The sequence below is a fragment of the Sphaerodactylus townsendi genome, unplaced genomic scaffold (genome assembly GCF_021028975.2).
Source record: "Sphaerodactylus townsendi isolate TG3544 unplaced genomic scaffold, MPM_Stown_v2.3 scaffold_18, whole genome shotgun sequence".
NCBI classification, from domain to species: Eukaryota; Metazoa; Chordata; class Lepidosauria; order Squamata; family Sphaerodactylidae; genus Sphaerodactylus; species Sphaerodactylus townsendi.
Genome location: NW_025950341.1, coordinates 3,135,183 through 3,157,269, shown reverse-complemented (window position 1 = coordinate 3,157,269; position 22,087 = coordinate 3,135,183). Strand labels below are relative to the sequence as shown.

The 22,087-nt window shown below is 44.4% G+C and overlaps 1 protein-coding gene across 2 annotated transcripts in view; it reads left to right on the top strand.

Annotated features, from left to right (window-relative positions):
* The first annotated feature begins 281 nt into the window (after window positions 1-281).
* Window positions 282-22,087, top strand: part of SMG7 (SMG7 nonsense mediated mRNA decay factor) — an 80,354-nt gene continuing 58,548 nt past the window's right edge. For both annotated transcript variants that reach the window (XM_048482488.1, XM_048482487.1), the window contains exon 1: window positions 282-712. In XM_048482488.1, coding sequence (XP_048338445.1) covers window positions 684-712 — 29 coding nt within the window. In that variant the 5' untranslated portion in view covers window positions 282-683. The remainder of the gene's footprint in view (window positions 713-22,087) is intronic.

The window sequence follows — 22,087 nt, the reverse complement described above, 5'->3', positions numbered from 1 at the left end:
GGGCAGTTTGAAAGTCCACTAGTGATACGGTGTTAGTATGCAGTACTGGGGAGGGGGGATAACAAAAGGACACGCGAGTAAAGAGAGAGTGAAGAGAGACACGCTGCGGTTGCCATGCCGACCACTCACACCTCTATTCACTCCCCTCCTCCACCCCACGCACTCCTCGTTGCTATGGCATCCCCCCGGCCAATAGGAAGGCGCGTCGCGAGGCCAATCGGTCGCGTAGGAGCAGACGAGAGAAGCGTTTTTCGCCGGAAGTGTGCCCCGTTGAGGTCGGGCCGCACCCGGAAGTGTGGGCCGAGTGAGGAGTGGGAAGGCGGGGAAAAAGAGAGAAAAGCGGCATCGACGGGTCAGCTCTCCGCCGCCTTTCGCCGGCAGACGGTCGCGAGGCAGAGCGGGCGGAGGAGGCGGAGTCGACGACGTCCGTCCGCGCGAGACTCGGGTCAGGTGTGAGGCGGAGAGCGGCGCTGTTTCCCCGCCCCTCTCCTCGCGGCATCCCCCCTCCTCCCTCTCTCGCGCCTCCTCCCCCTCCAGGAAGAGCCCGGGCCCAGCACGGGAAGATGGCGGCGGCCGGAGGCGGCGGCGGCGGCAGCAGCGGCTGCGGCGGCTCCCGGGCCGCGGAGGGGCCCGAAGTGTGAGACCCCAGCGCAGGACCGGCGGGGACTGGCGGGTGGCGGAGGATGAGCTTGCTTTGCGCGCAGTATCTCCGGTGAGGAGGGAGGCGGGAGGAAGATAAATGCTGGGAGTTGAAGAGGGGGGCGTCAGGGGGTTTCTGAGGGGACACGCTTGGTAAGGGGGGGACCCCGCGCTTCCCACCCTAGGCTTTAAAAGGGGGCGGGGAGATCGGAAGTCCTTGGCAGGATTAGTGGGTGAGAGTTAGGCGAGGATGCTGGGCGACAGGAGCCCTCTCGAAGGGGAGCACCAGGTGGTGAGACAGGGAGGTGGTGCTGGGAGAGGATGGGATGGAAGAATGTGACCACGGACTTCTCATGCCCTGTGTAATTCCACCCATTGTACTCCTTGCTGTTGTGAGACCGTAAAGGGCAAACGCTTTTCTTAAAAATTATATAGAGGGGTAATTAGGAATTGGGAACTTGATGTTAGCAAGAATATCATAGTGCTGGTTTAGAACCCCCCCTCCCCCAGGATGCACTATGCTTAAAATAAATTCACAATAAGGTAAGGTGAGAAAAGTAAAATGAGAGTTCAAGCTTTTCTCCCCTTCACCCGATCCTTACGCATTTAAAATGCATTTAATTTTCATAGTCCCTGGAAATTAACAGTAGCTGCTGTGACAACTCTGTAGACTGGGAGATGGTACAAATCGTAAAAGAAATGGAGATGGTCCAACTCTTAAAAAAAAAAACCACACCTGATAGAGGTGTATTTAGAAACTGTGAACTTAATTTTAGCAAAAATATCACAGCACTAGTTTAGACCCACCCAGCATGCACCATATTTAAAAAAAAATTCTCATAAGGTAAAATGAGGAAAAGTAAAATTAGGCTTCAGACTTTTCTCCCCTTCACCCAATCCTTACACAGTTAAAAGGGCATTTAATTTTCATAGTGTCTGGAAATTAATAGTAACAGCTGTGAAAGCCCAATAGACTGGGAGGTGGTACAAGCTTAAAAGACAAGCAGAATGCCTGGCAGGGGGAATTAGCCTTTTTCCCCCATCAGCAAGGCTAGACTGCTGTCTTTTGATGGAGGGATTTGCTGTGGTGGTATTCTTGAGAAAGGTGGTACGCTGAAATGTAGAAATGTGCAGAAGAGCAATGCTGTTTCATGGTGGATATGATGAACTCTAGTGGGATGCACAAATGAGGAAACTGCATGGTAGAGAGGATTAACTTGTTAGAGAAGAGGAGCTGGGAGCCCTTGATCACTTCAATGTGCTGTATAGAAGGAAGGCAAAGAATGACAACTTTTTGTCATACCATTTGAATTCACTGTTTTCCCTTGGTTTCTGTTATACCAGCAGGATGCACCATTAAGATACTATGTTCTGTGTTACTCTGATAATGACACCAGCAGATGTCAAGCAAAACCTCTGAATGCAATAGGTGTAATGCCTTAGTATCAGGTGCCATATAGTTGGTTTGCAAATTATAGGTCATTCTGCTGATAGCCAGCAAGTTGTCGCTGTTGTCTTAGTGTGCAGCACTAAACATATTTTGACAGTAAGCAGTTTTTAGAAAGAAGAGAGGAAATAATTCAGGATGAATTTGTTGCTATCAGGTATGCACACAGCTATCCTATTACAGTATCATTAAGTCTTGCAGTAAGAAAGCTGCATGAAAAAGGAATGTTTCTTGTCAAGGCTCGTCAGTCTAGTGTGTAAAATATTGGCGCGTACAGACGAGTCCCAATCGGATCCCTTCCTTTTCTCCTGTCTTGAAATGTCATCCTCTGATCTCTTTGAAACATTTTTATATATGTGAAATGACCTTGTGAAAAACAATCTTGTTCCTTTAGTAGAAATACCTTAGGTGTTTTTATTCTTCCTATCTATAATTTGTTGCTTGTGTCTGTTGCTACTTGATTTACAGTGCAATCCTGTGCTGTTACTCTAATCTGATCTTGTTGTAATCAGTGGGTTTAGATTGGAGTAACTTTGTGTAAGGTTGTACTAGGATAAATTCTTGTCTGTGAATTGACACTTGAACTGTTTCTTCTCCAGTTGGGGTCCAGGTACCCTCGGGGTATGCAGTGGTATTTTAGGGATGGTACTAGAATCCTTTGAAAGCACAGAGGGCAACCCCATACAGCTACCATGTAAACTCTCAGCCTATTTGGAATGGGTTCAGTAATCCTTAGCATGTTAGGGAAGGGGTAGAATTGGCTTCTCCCTCTTTTAAGAGTAGCTTGTTGAGTTTCTGTCTCTAATAGGTCTCTAGTTTTGAGATAATATTTGAGAAATGGTTAGGAAATATACTGATAATTTGCGAGAATTCAGTCACTTAGCCCTAGGATTTCTTATTGGCTGACTGACATCAAGGAAATAAGTTCCTAGTACAGCCGTTGTAGGTATTTCTGATGAAGTTGAACTTATTTTCCAATCCAAAATTTTTTGTCATAGGTATGGTATTGATAGTAGCAGCCAACGGCAGTTTTAGTTGAATATCGGAAGATTTGTGTGATGCTGGTCTCTTTCCATGGACAGGTCTGGAGGCCCTTGCCTCCTGATGTTCATCCAGACAAGGTGGCATGCACAGAAACATTTAAATTTTTTGAAACAATTAAAAACATTATTTGAAATTATGAAATAGTTCAATAAAACAAACCACCAGAATCAGGGAGGAGGGTTAATCAGTGTTATTGTGGGTATGCCAAATGAAACACAGGCCCCTTCTGCACATGCAGAATAATGCACTTTGAGTCCACTTTCACAATTGGTTGCAAGTGGATTTTGCTATTCCACCCTGCAAAGTGGATTGAAAGTGCATTATTTTGTATGTGCGGAAGGGTCCTTACCCACTGGCAGAAGATACAATGGGGGAGATCGACTAACCTCCCTGAGGAGAGTGTTCCAAAGTTTTGGTGCCACAACTGAGAAAATTCTTTTTCAGTTCGCCATCTGTTTATCCTCAAGTGGCTGGGGCACCCGAAGGTTGCCAGAGTGAATGGCTAGGTTTTTATGTGAGAAGGCAGTCCTTAAGGTGTATTGGTCCCAGTCTGTCCAGACTTTTAAAGGTCAATACTGGTTGCTTGAATTGATCCTGGAAGCAAATTGAAAGCCCGTGAAGATGGAACATGACTGGCATGATATCATCCCTATGAGCCATTCCAGGCAGCATTGTAGCTGCTGCATTTTGTAGCTTTTGGGTAGTCATCAAGGGCTTCCCATGAAGAGGGCACTGCAGTAATCTAATATACATATTAGAAGGGCAGTGGCAATATCTTTTGTGTCCAGGAAGGACTGCAGCTGGCTCAGCTGCTGAAACTGTTGAAAGCATATTTGTTTATCCAACAGGAATCCTGGTTTCAGGGACATCCTAAAGGAACAGACCTGCTCGTTTAGGGGGAGTGCAACCCCATCCAGAGCATGAGTTAACCCATTTCTTGAACCAGATCTTCCCCCCTGCCTTAGCATCTCCATTTTTTTTTCAGAATTTGGTTCCAGCTTGTTACCCCTCATCTGTTCCACAACCGCTTCTAGGTACCTGTTCACAATTTCAACGGCCACCCTGGGATCTGCTGGTAGTTCAAGAAAGAGTGAGTGTCCTGTGCATGTTGGTAGCACCTGAGCCCTAATCTTCAGATGACTTTCCCCAGAGGTTTCATATAGATATTTAAAAGTGTTGGGAACAAGAAGGAACCTTGGGGAACTCCACAGGTTGGAGGCCAAGGGCAAAACAGCAGTCTCCCAGCACCATGCTCTGAAGCTTACCCTTGAGGTAGGACCAGAACCACTGCGGAGCAGTGATTTCCAGTTCCAAAGGTGATCCAGAAGGATCCCATGATCAGTGGTATTCAGAGCTGCCAAGAGTTTCAGGAGAGTTAACTGGGTCTCACTGCCCTCGTCCATCTCCTAGCACATGTCATTCAGCAGGGCAACCAAGGCCACTTCAAACCCATAACCAGGCCTGAAATGCGAGTGGAATGGATCCAAACAATCCATTTTATTCAGGATTCGCTGAAGTTGGCCAGCCATCACACTTTTAATCATTTGCTCAAGAATGGTACAGTTGAGACAACTCGCCTAGGTCTGGAGTAGGTTTCTTTGTCAGAACCTTTTGAGTTGCAGCCCAACAGAATCAGCTACCCTCTGAGAACTGATCTTGTATATATTTGTCCTAAAATAAACATTTTACACAAACTTGCTTTTAAAGTGTTTCTGTTGAGATTGTTCTGAGGACGCTAGAAGATGGAGGCTTGATAGAACAGGAGTTGGGTGTACGTTTTCAGAAGAGGCTGTTTGAAAGGTTTTCGGTGCCAATGAGGGAGGAGGGTGTAGACTTGGGTATCTGTGAAAAACATTTTCATCAAAATGTAAATCCCCATATAACTGAAGCTCGGGAACCACTGACTTGGGCTTCACTGTGTCTTCACAAATGATTTTTGTGGTACAGTCCCTCTGTGTTTTGAACAGTAGTACACAGATGATAGTTCTAAATGATTATTTGGGGTTTCAGATACTGTTGTGAAAGTGTAGCTGAATCTGATGAGGTTGGTGAACATATTATGTTAGTAGTGCAACTGAATACTTCTAGTAATAGAGGGTTTTACTCTCTCTCAAATTCCTCATTTATGATTTGTGGTCTGCTGTTGGGGGTGGATTAGAGTATATTGAAAGCATACTACTTACAGTTAATAAGGCTCAGTCCTCACTGCCCAGTCTTGGTCAATGAAAAGCTGACTGCAATAAAAAGAAGGCAGCTAAAGGATTTCTGTTGGACAATCAAGGAAGGTGCCTCTTAAGATGGTTTTCCAGCCCTAACAGTAAATGGATGTTAACCTCGTAGTGGCTCTTCTCATTGATTTCAGAGATTGTGACAGAACATATGGTGGAAGCATCATCTCAAATTTGGAGTGTTCAGGATTTTTTAGGTCAGGCCTTGCCAAATGTTGTTTGCCTCTAGGAGTCAGCTGAAAGATGTAGCACCTGGACTAGTTTTTAATCTTCAGAGTTTTGTATATTAATTACTGTATTCTCGAATTACCTCTACCACAAAACCTAACCTCTTCAGTTTCTTGTAACTTTATTAAGCTTACAAATATAGATAAATGCAGTGATACCCCCCTGGTTGTCATCACTTGAACTAAAAGCTAACCCTTAACCTTAGCTTCTCTTTTTCTGATCCTTCCATTATTGCTTTAAAATTCTATTTAACTGAATCTTGGCAGTAGTATAGAAAGCAACTAGTTGAGAAATAAAATTCATCCACAGCCATTGAATGGTATATAATTAGCATAAACAAGCAGTATCAAAAATTTAATGCATGTATATTTTTATGGTATATAGCAAAACTTTATGTGAAATGATAAATAAGCTTTGTACTTCTTGTGGAGAGACTCTACAATAAAATCATTGCTAAAAATACTAAGGATCATGATAAAATTTCTAGGTGCCTTGGTGACCTGATGTCAGGATTTTTCAAGGTCTGTTCTAGGTCACAGCTATGTATTTATTTGAGCCTGGAAGGCAATGCAGGGAACAATGGAGAGTCTCGTCGTTGCAATATGTTCCTCAGGGCTTGCTCCATAAAAAAGTGGGTGTTAAAAGTTTTTATTAATCTGTTTGAATCATCAGTAATTAATCTCCGGAAGGATTCAATTGAAATTTCTTCAGCTCTAGGAACTCATATCACATGTGTGTTGGTTTTTTTTCTTTTTCAGCAGTAATTACAAATTTGGATACTAGTTCCATCCCCCCCCCCCTTCCAAAAAGTGTTCTTAAGTCAAGTAAAGGAAAACAAAGAATGGTTGGGAAAGAGACTGTAATCCATGCCTAAATCAATGCCTGCCAGGAAAAGCAATAAGACTAATCCAAGAAGTAATTGCCACTGGATCCTACTCTGGTAGGTGTATTTCCAGTGGTAGCTAGCTGTTTGTGACAGCAGTATGAGTGTAGAACAGATGCTTATAAATGCTGCTGTGAAAGGCGAATCACAATGTTTGTTGTAATTGCAAGCAGCAAAGCTGAACTAAGAAAAGGCCATCCGCATATTGTAGTAACTAATGCAGGTAGTTGAGACTTTGGTAGGACTTAAAAAGGCCCAGTGGGAGTTTACAGTGATCAAGTACATCGGTCCCTTGAAAAAACCGGGATGTGTTCCTGATGTTTTCTAGGCTTGATATAGCCATAATCCAGCTGTTTTCATCTGAAATTAGTATACCCTGTGAATCAAAGTTGTTTTGTTTTCACTCCCTTCATATTCTTTATTTAGGAGCTCTTTTACCACAAAGTGACTGAATAATTATGCATGTGAACATGTGCCTGCTTACCAGGTATTTGTCTTACTAGAGTAGGAAAAGTACCTATAAGCCACAAGAGATGGTGGGTGGGCAGCTTAATCTGTGGGCTGTCTCCCAGATTGCTTCTTGCTTACAATATGTGTTCTGTATTTGTGTTTCATGGGGATGAGGGGGCAGGGTAGAAGGAAGAAAATTGTGTTATTGGGGCTCTGGGTGGATATTCCTTTAATTTTGCTCTCTAACAATTCTGCTACTGTGGCAAATCCTCCTGGCATTAGGCTGACTTTGAGCACAACCTCCGTATTGGGTTGTTCATTTCTGTTGACAGGTTTGACCTATAAAATGGATTATAGAAGGGGCTAAAGAGGATTGCGTTGAAGAAAAGTGACTAAATAATAATTAGTTTATGGTTAATTTAAAAAGCAGTAGATGGGACTCTGAACAATATTCATATTTTAAAATATACGTATATACAATGATGTTGTGTGAGTGTGCGCCGTCAAGTCACAGCAGACTTATGGCAACCCTGTAGAGTTTTCAAGGCAAAAGGCATTTGGAGGAGATTTGCCATTGCCCGCCTCCACGTGGGCTGAGAGTTCTGAGAGAACTGTGGCTGACCCAAGGTCACCCTGCAAATTTCATGTGGAAGAGTGGGGAATCAAAACTGGCCTCCAGATTAGAATCTGTTTCTCTTAACCATTGTAACACGATGCCTCTATGTGTAGAATCGGGACAACAAAACTACACTTTGTCATTGGAGTCTGAGATCTGTAAAGAAAAGGCAGGTTGAAACACCAGTTTGACCTTGTATTCTTATCATGTGGTAACTTAAACTTAGTATCCTAGAGGTTAGCAATCCCTTCAGCATTATGTGTGTCATACTGTACATCAACTGCTTAGGGCTTTGGTGGGTTTCTGTGCTAATGTAGAATTGTAACCTGAGAGAACTTTTATAAATGGGGTAGGTGCTGTCATTGTGGATAACATTCTACCTCTTGTTGACCTCTGTTGCTTCCTTAGGATGACAAAACTTTATCTATTACTGTATTATAAAATATCAGCATTAATCATAAAACATCAGTTTCTTGAAGTCATGACCGGGATTTATGAAAATCTTTTCATCCTTTGTGAAAAGAACAAGCCAAGGCAATGCTGGGTATTGCATGTTCCTTCTCTCTGTCTCTTGAATTCCACAAGGGTGCATTAAGCTAACTTTAACAAATTTTGGTTATTTTCTGGCTACGAACCAGAGTTTCTAAGGTTGAATCCAAGTTTGAAGGCAGGAGAGAAATCTGCAACTTAGGGCGCCTCTGATTTGGGAATCATGACAAATTGCAGCGAGTTCTATGCCAGGAAATCTTCAGTCATGGCATGGCACAGGAGGGATGGAAACTGAGGTTCTCTCATGACATCAAAATACAGCCAGTTATCTTCTCATAACTGAACCTTTCAGGCGGAGTTCATTTGTTTTTATGTGTTGTCACAAGGACAAAATAGTTAAATCTGGGGGGGAGGGGAAAGGTCTGAAGAGGATCCTGCAGATGCTATTTGGACTCTGAGGTAGCATGTTTTCCTTCTGCGGAGTTCTTTGTCCTGCACTTCTCATTTCAGCTTCTAGAAAAAGTAGGAATTAGGGATAGTTACAGTTGACTAAAGAATTTGCAACTGTGTTATGTTTCTGGAGATAAAAAGGGTAGACAGGTGGCAGAAAGCTCAAACTAAAATGAAGGAGAGGAGAGTTACATGCCACTTTGGGTCTCAGATAGGGAGAAAAGTGGGGTATAAATGAAATAAGTAAACATGCATGCTGTATTCTTCCCAATTTGTGTGGGTTGGGTATTGGTTTTTTTGAATAGTGTAACAGGGAGGTACAAATCAGTGCTTGATAGTCTCCTGACAGACATTATCACTTTACTGTCTGCCAGTGGTTCTAAGTTAACCACCTGCAGGGAACTCTTTTCACATTGACCTATCTGCCAAGAAACTCCTGTATATTGCCTGGGACATGTTCTGAGTTTTCAGTCATTTTTAGTTTGGCCTCATCATTGTCCTGTGTGAGCTGAGTGCACTTACAATGTTTCAGATAGCAGCCAGCAAACTGTCTTTTCAGGGGAAGCTTGGGAATTGTTTCTGAACTTCTCTCTGAAGAATCCTAGTGAGGTTCCAAGAAATCTCTGAGTTCCTTAAAACGTAGTTTAAAAGCAACTTCTGGGTGCTTCAATTTCCTTTCAGTCTGCTGTCTCGATAGCTGCCCTGCCCCCATTTTTGACTTCTCTTGCCCTGAGTAATTTTGTAGCTTGTATTTATGTATGTCAGCTCTATCATCTCCACTTGTTCTACCATCTCTTCTGCCAAAGGAAACTGGATCTACCCTATTGTGCCCTATCTCTGGAGCATGCTACTTTTTCTAGATGCTAGCATTCTTCTAAAACACAGGTGTCAAACTCGCGGCCCTTCAGATGTTATGGATTACAGTTCCCATCATCCCCTGCCAGCATGATGCTGCAAGTTTGACACCTATGTTCTTAAATACCTAATAACTATGTGTACTAGAAACTAGATTCTTTAATTTCCTTCATACTATGTAGTGTATTCAGTGTAAAATCTTTTGCTTACAGCTTACATGTGGAGACAAATAAGATTCTTGTGGCACCTTAAAGACTAACATATTGTGCCATAAGCTGTTGTGAGCTACATATATGCTTTAGGGCACTCCTTCTAAGATGCGGGGGACATTTGGTCACTTCCCTGGCATGACTGACAGGGAAGGTTTTTGCTACTTCTGTGGCCTCCTGATGAGTTCAAGACCTGTAGCCAAAGAGTGCTGAGGCGTGCTGTTAAATAAAAGCTTCAAACTAATGTTAGCTGTCCCCAGGCATTTGGTATGAGAAGGCAGCACTAATTAATGGGGAACTCTTGCAGACAGTGGCCAACTCCTGCTGATGTCCCCGTGGTCTTCAAAAGGTGGCTTTGCAGCATGTTCCTGAGTAAGAGGATTATTATTTCAATCCCCATAACGCTCATTCTAGAATATACTGATTTTTTAAAAAGGGTGTCGTGACTGTAGATTAGGCAGAAGCATATTCATTTTGTCCTATGCCTTTTATTGCCACATTTTATCAGCTTGTCACTTCTAAATGTATTCTTTATTCCTATGTCCCTTTTTGGTTTGCTTTCACATTTGAAGCATAAGTCTGTTAGACGAAGGTGAGGGGAAATTGCATTGGAATAGTTAAGTCACCAAAAATGTCATTTTCTGTGACTGCACTTATAAAACATTGAGTCTGATAGTAACACATTGAGTAACGCATGTCTTCGATAATGAAGTTAATCTGCTTTTTATTCCTCATGCTCCCCCTTCTTAAAGTGTGACTGTTGGCTTGCTGCTCAGAAGAAGATTGAATGCCATGTCGCACTTCACCTGTTTCCCCTTCAGTCTAGTTCATAGGTGTCAAGCTTGCGGCTCTCCAGCATCATGCTGGCAGGCGATGATGGGAACTGTAGTCCATAACATCTGGAGGGCCGTGAGTTTGACAGCCGTGGCCTCGTTGCAGCTCCTTTTATTTCCTTTGGTGCCTTTACACTTTGGGGGTCATATTGTTTGAGTTCATGCTATATTTGCTGCCTTACTGTAAAAGAAAAAAAATGATCATCGGTCTCCTGTGCATCCCCAAATTGGGACTGCTCAGTTGCGGGCCAGCCTTTGGTGACATGCTTGAGCTTCAGCACTAGAGGGCGCTTGAGGTGCTGTCCGCCTCTTGCATGTTCCCTCTCACTTGACCAATGGCCAACACCCTCTACCCTTGGTTCCTTTTTTGCCACCTTGGGAAAGGTTCTTCAGAGCTTCGCTGTGTTTTGGCCTATTGAGTTTCTCCGCTCTGAGTTTGGTGGTAGTTTGCTGACCAGTAGGCATGCCTCAGCTGGGATTATTCAAGAAGTATGAGGAGTGTGGAGCAAAAATAACTTGCTCAGGCAAACACGTGCTGTGTTTACTGTGCCTTGGTGAAGGACGCATAGTGGCAGCTTGTATGATCTGACAACAATTTACGACAAAGGTCAGAAATGATTAGGCTTCTAACCTCAAGATGGTCTTATATGAAAAATCTTTGTCAGCACAGGGAGTTGTGAAGAAGGTGACCCTGTCTGTGAAAATGCCGTCTGAGAGGTCTGTCTGGTCAGTTCAGCAGGGTTCCTGTTCGCATCTGGAGAGGCTGAAAGAGAGGGATGAGTTGTCTTCAGTTCCATGCAGCAAGTCAGAACTGCCTGCAAAGAAAGCCAAGTCTAAGCGTAGACATGGGGAGAAAAGCTTGCAGAGAGAGCTGGAAGAGTTGATCCAAGGGGCGTGCCCTATGCTCCATTAGTTAGGTCAGTATCACCAGTGATCTCGTTATCTAGAGACGAGGAAGTACAGTGAGGGAAAGAAGCGGAACCAGGGAGATTGGTTCTATCCGAACCAAGAGGCAGTTCTGACGCTGGCTATGTTATGGAGGGTGGACGATGTGACAGTGCTATTGAGACAAAATGTGATACGATTGCTGTCTTCACCGGTTTTTCAGCAGAAAGTGGCTCAGCTGGTGCAGTCCGTTCCGTGGTTGAATCCGACTCCTCAGCCAGGACATAGTGAGTTGGATCTTCACAGCTTGACTGATCTGACATTTGAACAGGAGGGCAAGGAATGTAGTCTGGCCAGATTGGTGGTTGGTTCTGATGCACTGTCTGATGCCTCTCCTGATGAAAGGATGGTGGAGACTCCGGCAATATCGCCGTCTGAGGATCTGCAACTTTATGCAGAATAGATGAGAAAAGTGGCAGAGGCATTGGACATTTCTACTGAGACTGGTGCACCAAACCCTAAGGACACACTTGTTTGCTGAGTTAGCAGGGATTGTGGCTTTCTCTGCATTAGAGGGATTTTTGGAATATCTGACAGAGTTGTGGACCAAGCTGCTCCAGCTGCAGCAAAGAAATTGGAGGACTATAATAAGGAACAGCAGAGCGACTGTGAGTTCTTGGAACTTCATTCCCTGTCTACTTCATTGGCCAGTGAGGAGATGCAGCCAAGAAGCATTCTGCTTCTTCAGACAAGAAGATTAGGAAGTTGGATGCTCTGGGGCAGGGGTCAGCAACCTTTACCACCCAAAGGGCCATTTGAACCCATTTTCCACAGCCTCAAAGATCTGCCGAGCCGGAGAGGTGGCTCCGCACGGAACCACCTCCAGTTCAGCCCCTCCACTCAACTTTCCTTCCAGCGCTGGAAGGTGGAGGTGCCGGACAGAGAAACCCCTCTGCCCGACAAAGAGGCAGCCGCCTGTTCCATGGGGCAGAGGGGGGATGGTGGTTGCGGCCTACTCGGTGCCGCCGCCTCTTGTGCTGCGGGAGGCAGCGGCTCCAGGCAGGGAAACCCCCTCTGCCCGACGGAGCAAGTAGCCGCCTGCTCCGTGGGGCAAAGGGGGGATGGCGTCTGTGGCCTGCCTGTTGACACCGCTTCTCGCGCTGCGGGAGGCAGCAGCACCGGACAGGGAAGCCCCCTCTGCCTGACGGAGCAGGCAGACACCTGCTCCATGGGGCAGAGAGGGGATGGCAGCCGTGGCCTGCCCGGTGCTGCAGGGATGGCAGAGGGGGGATGGCGGCTGCTCTGGAGGGGGTTGCGGAGGGACAAAGGGGGTTGCGGAGGGACAAAGGAGCTGCGGGAGGATGGCGGCCGCTGCAGAGGGCAGAGGGGGATGGCGGCTGCGGGGATGGCAGAGGGGGGATGGTGGCCTCTCTGGAGGGACACGCCCACGGTACCCTCTGACCTCCAGGGGTTGGAGGGCAGCGTTGGCGTGTCCCTCCAGCCCTCCAGAGCAGCGCTGGAAGGAGAGGTGAGTGGAGGGGACGCGAAAAGCGGCACCCTCATGTACGGAGCAACCTCTGGTTTGGCCCCTCCACTCAACCTTTCCTTCTAGCGCTGCTCTGGAGGGACATGCCCATGCTACCCTCCGATCTCCAGACCACGCATAGTCGAAGTATAAGGCTGAAAGAGCCGCATGCGGCTCCGGAGCTGCAGGTTGCAGACCCCTGCTCTGGGGTATGCCTCAGCGTCTCATCATTTAAGAACTGACAACTATATGGCCATAATATTTGGATATCAATTGGCGTTATGGGACAAGACTAATAAGTTGTTTGACCTGCTGCCTGGGAATGAGAAGCTGCAGGTGAGAGAAATTTATGGGGAAGCTGTGAAGTTATCCAAGCAGCAGATAAATGTCAGTTGGCATGGCACTGATACAGCAGGCCAGTCTATGGCTACGGCAGTGGTGATGTGCAGGCATGCATGGCTGCGGAGTATGATTCTTCCATTGGAAATGAAACAACAGGTGGAGAACTCACCTTTTGAAGGAGAGACTGTGCTTTCAGGAAAGACAGATGAGATTCAGTCTAAAATTACAGAGATAGCCAAAGTCATATGGGGTGATTCCTTCTACTTCGACCCAGCAAAAACCTAAGTGTTTTGACCCAGCGAAAACCTAAAATCAACGTTCCCGGCAGCCTTATCATAGGGACTATAGACCAGAACAGTTTCAGAGGCAAGCATATCCTCAATATCGTTGGAATCAGCCTTTTAATAGGAGGAAGCCTGATAACCCTGGGCAGAAATCTGGTTGAGGGCACAATGGCAAAGACCAAAGATGAGGAAAACCTGATTCCTGACTATGTTTGGGGCAGAAAGACCAATCTCTTGATTTTTTTAGATAGATTGGCCAGTTTTTATAAATGTTGGGTAGACATCACTCAGGGTTCATGGGTGTTGCAAATAGTTAAAGTGGAGTATGTTGGAATTTCAGTCCCACTTCCCTTTGTTAAGGGTGAAGTTCGCTATTAGTAGTACATTGCCTCAACTAGAGACTTAAGTAGCTGTTTTATTGGGAAAAGGGGCCTTGGTACAGTGTCCTGATGACCCAGAAGGGCTTTATTCCAGATTCTTTCTAGTAGCACAGGAAGATGAGGGGAATAGACTGATTTTTGGATTTGAGGGGTTTGAATAGACATACTTAGGTGACTAAATTCAGAATGGTTTCTTTGAGCTTGGTTCTGCATTTAATAATTTTTTTCCTGGTTTGCTGTATTGGAGTTGAAAATTGAATATTTCCATGTATTGATCCACAAGGATGATAGATGATAGTTAAAATTTAAATTCAATGGAAAGGTTTATCGATACACTGTTTTACCTTTTGAGTTAGTGACTGCACTGAGAGTATTTACTAAGGTTATGGTGCCAATGGTTGCATACTTGAAGATGCAAGGTTGTGCCGTATACCCTTATCTAGATGATTGGTTGTAGTGGCATCATCACGGGAACAATTACAGCAGGACATTCAGCTTGCAGTGGATACGTGTGAGAGATAAGGGCTTTATATCAACTGGAAGAAGTCTAAGCTGCAGCCATCACAGATAGTTCAGTTTATAGGGTCAGAATTAGATGCTACAGTGGAGAGATCCTTTCTGACTGACGACAGGGGAAAAGGTTGTGAAAATGGTGAAAGGGGTAATGTGGCAGCTTTATAAGGAGGCCAGGTATATTCAGTGTATACTGGGGTTAATGGCTTCTACTTCAATGGTGTGCCCCTTGACAAAACTTTTCACGTGCAGCCTCTCATAAGGAAGGTGCTCCAATCCCTCAATCATCCTCGTTGCCCTTCTCTGCACTTGTGATTGACCTGGAAGACAGAAAGGAAGCAGAAGTGGGAAAGGCCGAGGTGCAGCTGATGTTCAAGTGAACTGTGCCCACCACCAGGGTAAGATGGGACCTTGCTAAAATCCCAGTGTGATTGATCTCAGTTTAGTGGGTTTGTAGCTTCAACTACATTGATGATGAAGACAGGTTTGCACATAACGTGTAATAGGTGTTCATCAAGATCTTCTTTGCAGGCACACATACCCTCCCTCCTGCCCCACCACAAGCTCTGAGATTAATTCTTGTCGTGGCTCAGGCGGAATTGAGGGTAGAGGGTGTCAGCTGTTGGTCAAGTAGCCATTTGAGAGGGAACATGCATTAATCCAGTGGCATCACGAGTGCCCTCTAGTGTTGGAGCTCAAGAACATCACCGGACGCTGGCCTGCATCTGAGCAGTCCCAGTGTGTGCCTGCACAGAAAACTTAAATGAACACCAGTTACAAGTAAGTACAACCCTGTCTTTCATTGAGTAACTTGCATGGAACACTTATATATTTAGATGCATGTCTGTTAGTTGCAGACATGCTTTCCTGTTCTGACATTGTTCACTGGTTTTGCCTGTCTTGTACATGGTTAGTAGTCAGTCACTGACACATGGTTAAATGCGCGTGTTCATCCATTTAACTGTCATGGCCAGTCTACAGTCTCAATGTACACTTGAGTCTTTGGGTGCAGGCTAAGACGGAGATCCTCTGGCTTGGCCGTGAGGGTGGGGAGGGACCTTCCAGCCGTCTGTGTGTGAGGGGGTCACATTGGCGCCGACCCCCTCCGTCCGCAGCCTGGGGGTCCACCTGGATTTGTCTCTCTCAATGGAGACCCAGGTGGCCCATACAACCCGGATTGCCTTTTTCCATCTTCGTCAGGCCCGGCGACTGGCCCCCTTCCTCGTTTGATCCGGAGATTAAAACTGGTTCAGCATGCCGCTGCACGCCTGCTAACAGGCAGCGCCTCCTGGGAACACATCCAGCCTGTACTGCGGCAGCTGCACTGGCTTCCGGTAGAGTTCCGGATCATCTTCAAGGTGTTGGTGTTGACCTTTAAGGCCATTCGCGGCCTGGGACCATCGTATCTTCGAGGCCGCATTACCCCATACGTCCCTGCACGGCCTCTCCGATTGGCGGAGGTCAACCTACTGGCGGTCCCTGGCCCCTCGGTCATGCGGCTGGCCTCCACACGGGCCAGGACCTTTACGGCCTTGGCCCCGGCCTGGTGGAACGCTCTCCCACCAGCTGTCCGGGCCCTGCGGGACCTTGGGGAGTTCTGCAGGGCCTGTAAGACGGAGCTGTTCCGCCGGGCCTTTGGAGGAACCAGCCGCTAATGGTGCCCCCCCCCCCGGCCCTTAACACCTGGGCCATTAACCATCTAATGAGACTCGCCATGCCTCCCTTTCCCTGGGGACATTATGTTATTGGATTGCTGGACGCCACCTTACACTTAAATTTAAATTCAAATTTTGGGCTTTTAAATTTGGAATAAGAATTAGAGTTTTTTATCGCTGTTTTTATATGTTATTATTTTATATTGTATTTTATATGTTGTGCACCGCCCAGAGCCCTTCGGGGATGGGGCGGTATAAAAATCTAATAAAATAAATAAAAATAAATAAATTTTTCCCTTCTGCCAAACAATGCTGGGGGTGTGATGATGTACATGTGTTTAAACTGCTCTTCACCTGGTATGGCAAATGTATTTCTCGGGGGGGGGGGCAGGATGAGTGGTTCAAAGGTGGCAGGAAAGCAAACCACTGTTAAGGCAAAGTGGCAGCTGGGATATTGCATATCATGTTGGCAACTGACTATTATGCTCAGCCTGTAACTATCTCCACAAACTCACTTCATGATGAATATCTGCAGGGTGCATTCTTGTATAAAAACAAAGTTGATCATGCTGTTCTGGGGGCTGGCATCAAAGTTAAGAATGATGTCATACACATTGGTCATTTACCTCTGAGCGCTAAATTGGAAAAAGGGCCTAAGTGTAGTGCCGTGCCCTTCCCAGTGACTAGCAGCAGTGAAATAAATTGCTCTACTCTGGGCCTGCCATTTAATACATGCCGGTGTGGCAAAACCTCATGAGTGAACATGAGAAGTGTATTTGCTTTCCAACATTTGCTGTGTCTAATTGCATTTCTGTAGCCTTCAACACTTCTGCAAATGTTCCTGTGTCTTAATCTTCTCTGAAGGTTCTCTGAATTTATTTGGCTGGAGGGTAGCAGGTCTTCAGAGTTACTGTTCCATATTAAAATATAGTTCAGCTTTAATGGAAATGCCGCCTTCTAACATTTCTTTGTTTAGCACTCTCTAGGTTTGTTTTAATCAAGTTTTCTTTTATCTTTCCTGGAAAAACTGTCTTAATGTTGCCTCTGTTATTTCACATAGAATACAAACAACATGACTTGTTCATGAAGTCCTTTTGGTGCTACACTCTTAGTCAGGATGTGAGAGTGCATGCACGTATACATGCACTCTCTGTATACTTTTTATAATGTGTGAACCAAACAAGACACATGTGCCACTAGTGAAATACTCACCTGTTTAAATTTTCAACAAGTGCCCCATTGAACTTAAAAATGCTTTGCACATGCATTAGTCCATTTCTGAATAGCGACCTGGATTGGTGTTCTGTTGGCATCATAATGGTACACATGAATTGGCTGAAGTTCAGGGTAAGTACACTTAAATAAATCAAGGTGTATCTGGATTTTGTAAATTGGTTGCCACTTTACTTGTGGTCCATATCATGGCCTAGCCTTGGCCAAGTTGGGCTAAGTTGTTTTATTTATTTATTTTTGTCATCAAGTTGCAGATGGCTTGTAGTGTCCCTGTAGGGTTTTCAAGGCAAGTGACACATAGAGGCAGGCAATGACAAACCTCTGTATGTTAACTCTAGACTTCCTTTGTGTGCTTTCATCCAAGTACTAATCAGGGCTGACCTTGCTTAGCTTCCATGATCTGATGAAATCTGGCTAGTCATAATTAATACTTGGATAGGAGACTACTGAGAAATATATACCCTCTGGCTGTTGTGGGTTTTCTGTGCTGTATGGCCATGGTCTGGTAGTATTCCTAACCTTTTGCCTGCATCTATGACTGGCATCTTCAGAGGCATGTCATGGTGATATCCATTTCTGTGGAACAGAGACGCATCTTACTAAGATGCCAGCTGTAGATGCAGGCAAAATGTTAGGAGCAAAAACTACCAGGCCATGGTCACACAGCCCGAGAAACGCACAACAGCCAGTTGATTCAGGCCATGAAAGCCTTCAGCAATACAGTATGATGATGATGATGTTATCCATTCAGTCGTTCTCAGCTGTTGGCGACCCGATATGCAAGCTCTTTCCACATTTTTCGATTAAGTACTGCTTCCTTCAGCTGGTTGATGTTCATGCCTTTATCAGCTTTTATGGTATCTAGCCATCGTATTCTTTGGTGACCAGGTCTTCTCCCACCATTGACAAGTCCGAGCATCATAAATTTTTCTAGCAAATTTGACTGCATCAGTACAGAATATACCCTCCTAAATCTAAAGTGACTGAACTTAATGAGAAGTACATCCGAGCAATATGCCCCACTGATAGCCCACTTTACTAGCAAAATGTGTAACTTAAAAGTAGCAAGCCCCTGTGGAATTTGGGGGAACCAATTGGAAATCCTCTGCCTTAACTGTTCAGCTGCTCTTAATGTTCTATCTCATGTGGAGTCTTCTGCTGCTCTTCAGTAACCTTACTCTATAGATTAGGCTGAGCATGGATGACTGATGCAAGGTTGCCCAGTAAAGTTCAGGGCTGAGTAGGGATGTGAACCTGAATCTACCAGGCTCTGGTCAGACCCTCTGCATTGGTGGGGTGTGTGTAGAATTCTGCCTGTAAATTTGTTGGACTGTCTGCATAGAATGATGGAAGCTAGGCCATCAAGCAGAGGATCATATGACTCATACCTAGTTCACTAGGTATGAAGTAGTACAAGAAGTTGTCAAAGCATGGGACCCATGGTGCCTGTTCCAGTACCATATCTTTGGCCACTAAACAGCTGCTGTTTTTCCTCTTATCCTTTCTTGAGCAACAAGAGAAGGTGCGAGGGGGAGAGAATTTAGTTTTGTACCTGCTATTCTGAATAACATTCTTCCCAGAATTCTCCTTTGAACCATCAGGGATCCTCCCAGAAATTTCCAAGCAGTGTTATTGTGGGAGGAACAGCCAAAATACAGAGCAAACATTGTGTGTGCGTGCGCACACACATGCATGTAGGCCTAAGGTACCAGCTGCCAGGAAGCAAGAGGCTGGGATAGGAGCTCGGACAGCAGGTGTTTGAGCTTCAAGGTTAAGACTATTTTTAGGGGAAAATTGACAAACATAGCACAGCAGTCTGTTTATGCTTTGAATACTAACTTTGTAAAAATAAAGTTTCCTTCAATTAAAAAAATAGAAAGTCAGACCTCTTTCTAACATATCTCTACTAGTTGAAACCTTTGTTCTCCTGTTTTGTTAAGCAAAGAAAAACAGCAAAGAACCCTAGTATTGAATACAATCACACTGCAGCAGACTCAGTTCAGATATTTATCTGATTTTTATCAGCAGACAATTAGTGCAGGGTTTTGTATGTCCTCATTCCTGGATTACAACATTTGCATGATAGGAAAGAATACCCATTTTCATCTGCTGGTGTTTTTAAAACGGGTATTCCACTTTAAGTACCTGCTCCTGAAGAATTGTGTCTGTGTATTTTGGATCATGAGAACCAAAACCAAACATCACACAGAAATGGCATATAACACCTGTTTGGTAGATCACTGTCTCATAAATGTAATGATGTATGTTTTAATTCTGATGTGTTTTTAATCTAAATGAATTCCGCAGGGCCTGTAAGACTGAGTTATTCCGCCGGGCTTTTGGGGAGGCCGGCTGCTGATAGGTGCCCATTAACACCTGAGATCCGCTGTCCCCCTCTCAGAGTTAGAGGGGTTAAAGGTTGAACGCCATCTGTTTTAAATATTTATGAACTTGGAGCGCTGTATTTTAACTGGCATAAATTTTAGCATTTTATTTTATGTATCCACTTGTATGTATCCATGTTGTAAACCGCCCTGAGCCCTTTGGGGGAGGGCGGTATAAAAGTGGAATGAATGAATGAATGAATGAATGAATGAATGAATGAATGAATGAATGAATGAATGAATGAATGAATGAACGAACGAACAAACAAACAAACAAACAAACAAACAGTTAAGGTATTTGCTTGTTCCATTTATATAGCTCGCTTTTCTGACAATTGTTACCCATAGTATCTGGGATGATAACAGAGGCCATATTGTCCTTTTCTTCACCTGTCTCAGAACAGATGACACTCTTAATGGAAATTAATATTTGCATTAAGGTATCAAGACATTCGTAAAGTGATAACTTGCCACAGTGTGAATGTAACTACTCTGTGAAACAGTAGTAAGATTTTGCCAAAACAGTACAGGTGATGTTTTTGCAGCTGATCTCAACGGTGATACAAACTTACAGTTTACTAAGTGGTTAAATGCTCACTTTAGAACAAGTTGTTTTCAACAGAGAGGTCATTCTCTAGCTGTTAGATACCACCCAATGTTTGCTAAGCTTGGGTGGAATATCAAAGTTTACCCAAATATTTCCACCGGAGGGGTTTGGGTGAGGTGGCATTCATTACAACTAGGGGAGTGTGGTATAAACATTCTTAACAGACAACTGAAGTAAAAGTGAAAGCTTTGCTCAGATGCAGGCTCTCAAAAAACTTGATTGTTTGATTATTTATTTTGTATTAAATATACTCAATACCCAAGGCCAAAACAATCAAATTAAACCAGAGCAACAGCCCATTAATACATTTCTATATAAAAGTTAACTTCAGAGCTGCTTCAGATGCATTGCTTACCATTACAAGTAATTCTGACATACACGACATGTGAATTAAGTTTACTGAGTAATTGTTTTCTTGAGCTTTACAAAGTTGCTGTAACAATCTTTTTAAATAGGCTCACTGGAAGACCATTTAGGTAGACTTTCCCTGAATTGATATTTGATATATACTGATATCTGTATTATGATATTAGTGAATTGGTGTTGATTGGATGCTTCACTTACAGTTGTTTAGATCTGTTAGATTGTACAAATTGCCTTTTGACCTCACTGCTTACAATATTTTCCTTCTATCTTGCATGCCCACCTGTACACATGGCATACAGCTGATGTGATCTCAGTTTAGTGGGTTTCAACTACATTTTAAAAAATCTTTATGGTTACTCCTTCCTGAAATGGGTTCTGTGATGATTTTTTGATGGAACATTCCCTTCCAGACTTCTCTAATCCATGCCATTTCCACCTGGGTTGCCACAGAAATCCCATCCATTATTTCTTTTGAGTTGTCATGTCCTCACTTGCACAGATGTTGCATCTCCCCCAAGTTTTGTACAGACATCTCCCTTTTTTGTACCTGTTTCTACCTTGCAAATTGAGACCAAGTTCAGAATTAGATGCAAATTAGTCCCTTTGCATTTCTGGGTAAAAAGACAGACTATAAAAAAGAGAAATGTTTGAAATATTCATTATGAGTTGTGGCCGTACTTTATATCCTCCAGACTCCTGAGCATATCCATGATGTAGTAGAAGGGAAGATCTGCTATTATGGACTCCTTAATCGCAACCTGCTTGTCTATATTATGATCATTCTGGTCTTGTGTACACAAGACGGTTGTCTTGGTACAACAGTAATTGAACTTGCTTTGGTCACTGACTTGTTCTCATGCTTAGGAAATAAGCCCTCTGGGGGAGGGCGGTATAAAAGTGGAATAAATAATAATAATAATAAATAAATCTGCAGCTGGAGGCAAGGTGAGTCATTAATTCCTGGCAAAATTAGGGACTTTGGGCACATCTTTACCTTGTCTTTGGATAAATGTACCAGGGGTTCTCTTGGATGGTTTCAGCCATCTTGTGGGTCTTCTTTATCCTTCTGATTTTGGTAGGCAGGAAAAGATATTTGGTCACTTCCTGTTGGTCTGTTGCCGTCAATTTCCTCCAGTATCTTTTCCTGCCTCGTTGGTAGTGCAGCAACTTCGACAAGCTCCTTGCTAGTTTTTTCTTTGTGTGTTTTCTCATCGTGGTACTGTGAGTTTTTGCTTTCCTTGGTGTTGTGGCGTGCTCGTGTGTTTTCCACCCCACTTATTGGCGGCTTATGTTTCTCCCTGCACCCTACTGGGTCCGGAGACTTTCCCCTGAGGCGTTTTGGCGCCAGAGGAATTTTTTCCTCACAAGTGTAATGGCGACGGTGCCCTTTTCCCCTAAAGAACTTTCCAGCAGATGACGCCCAGAAACGCAGGGCATCGACAAACCTCTCCCTCCCCCCAGCAGAGCAGCCCGATCGGCTGGCAGACAGAGAGATTGCAGCCCGCCTCCAGAGCCTAACGACCCGGCACAGCCCCGGCGTCC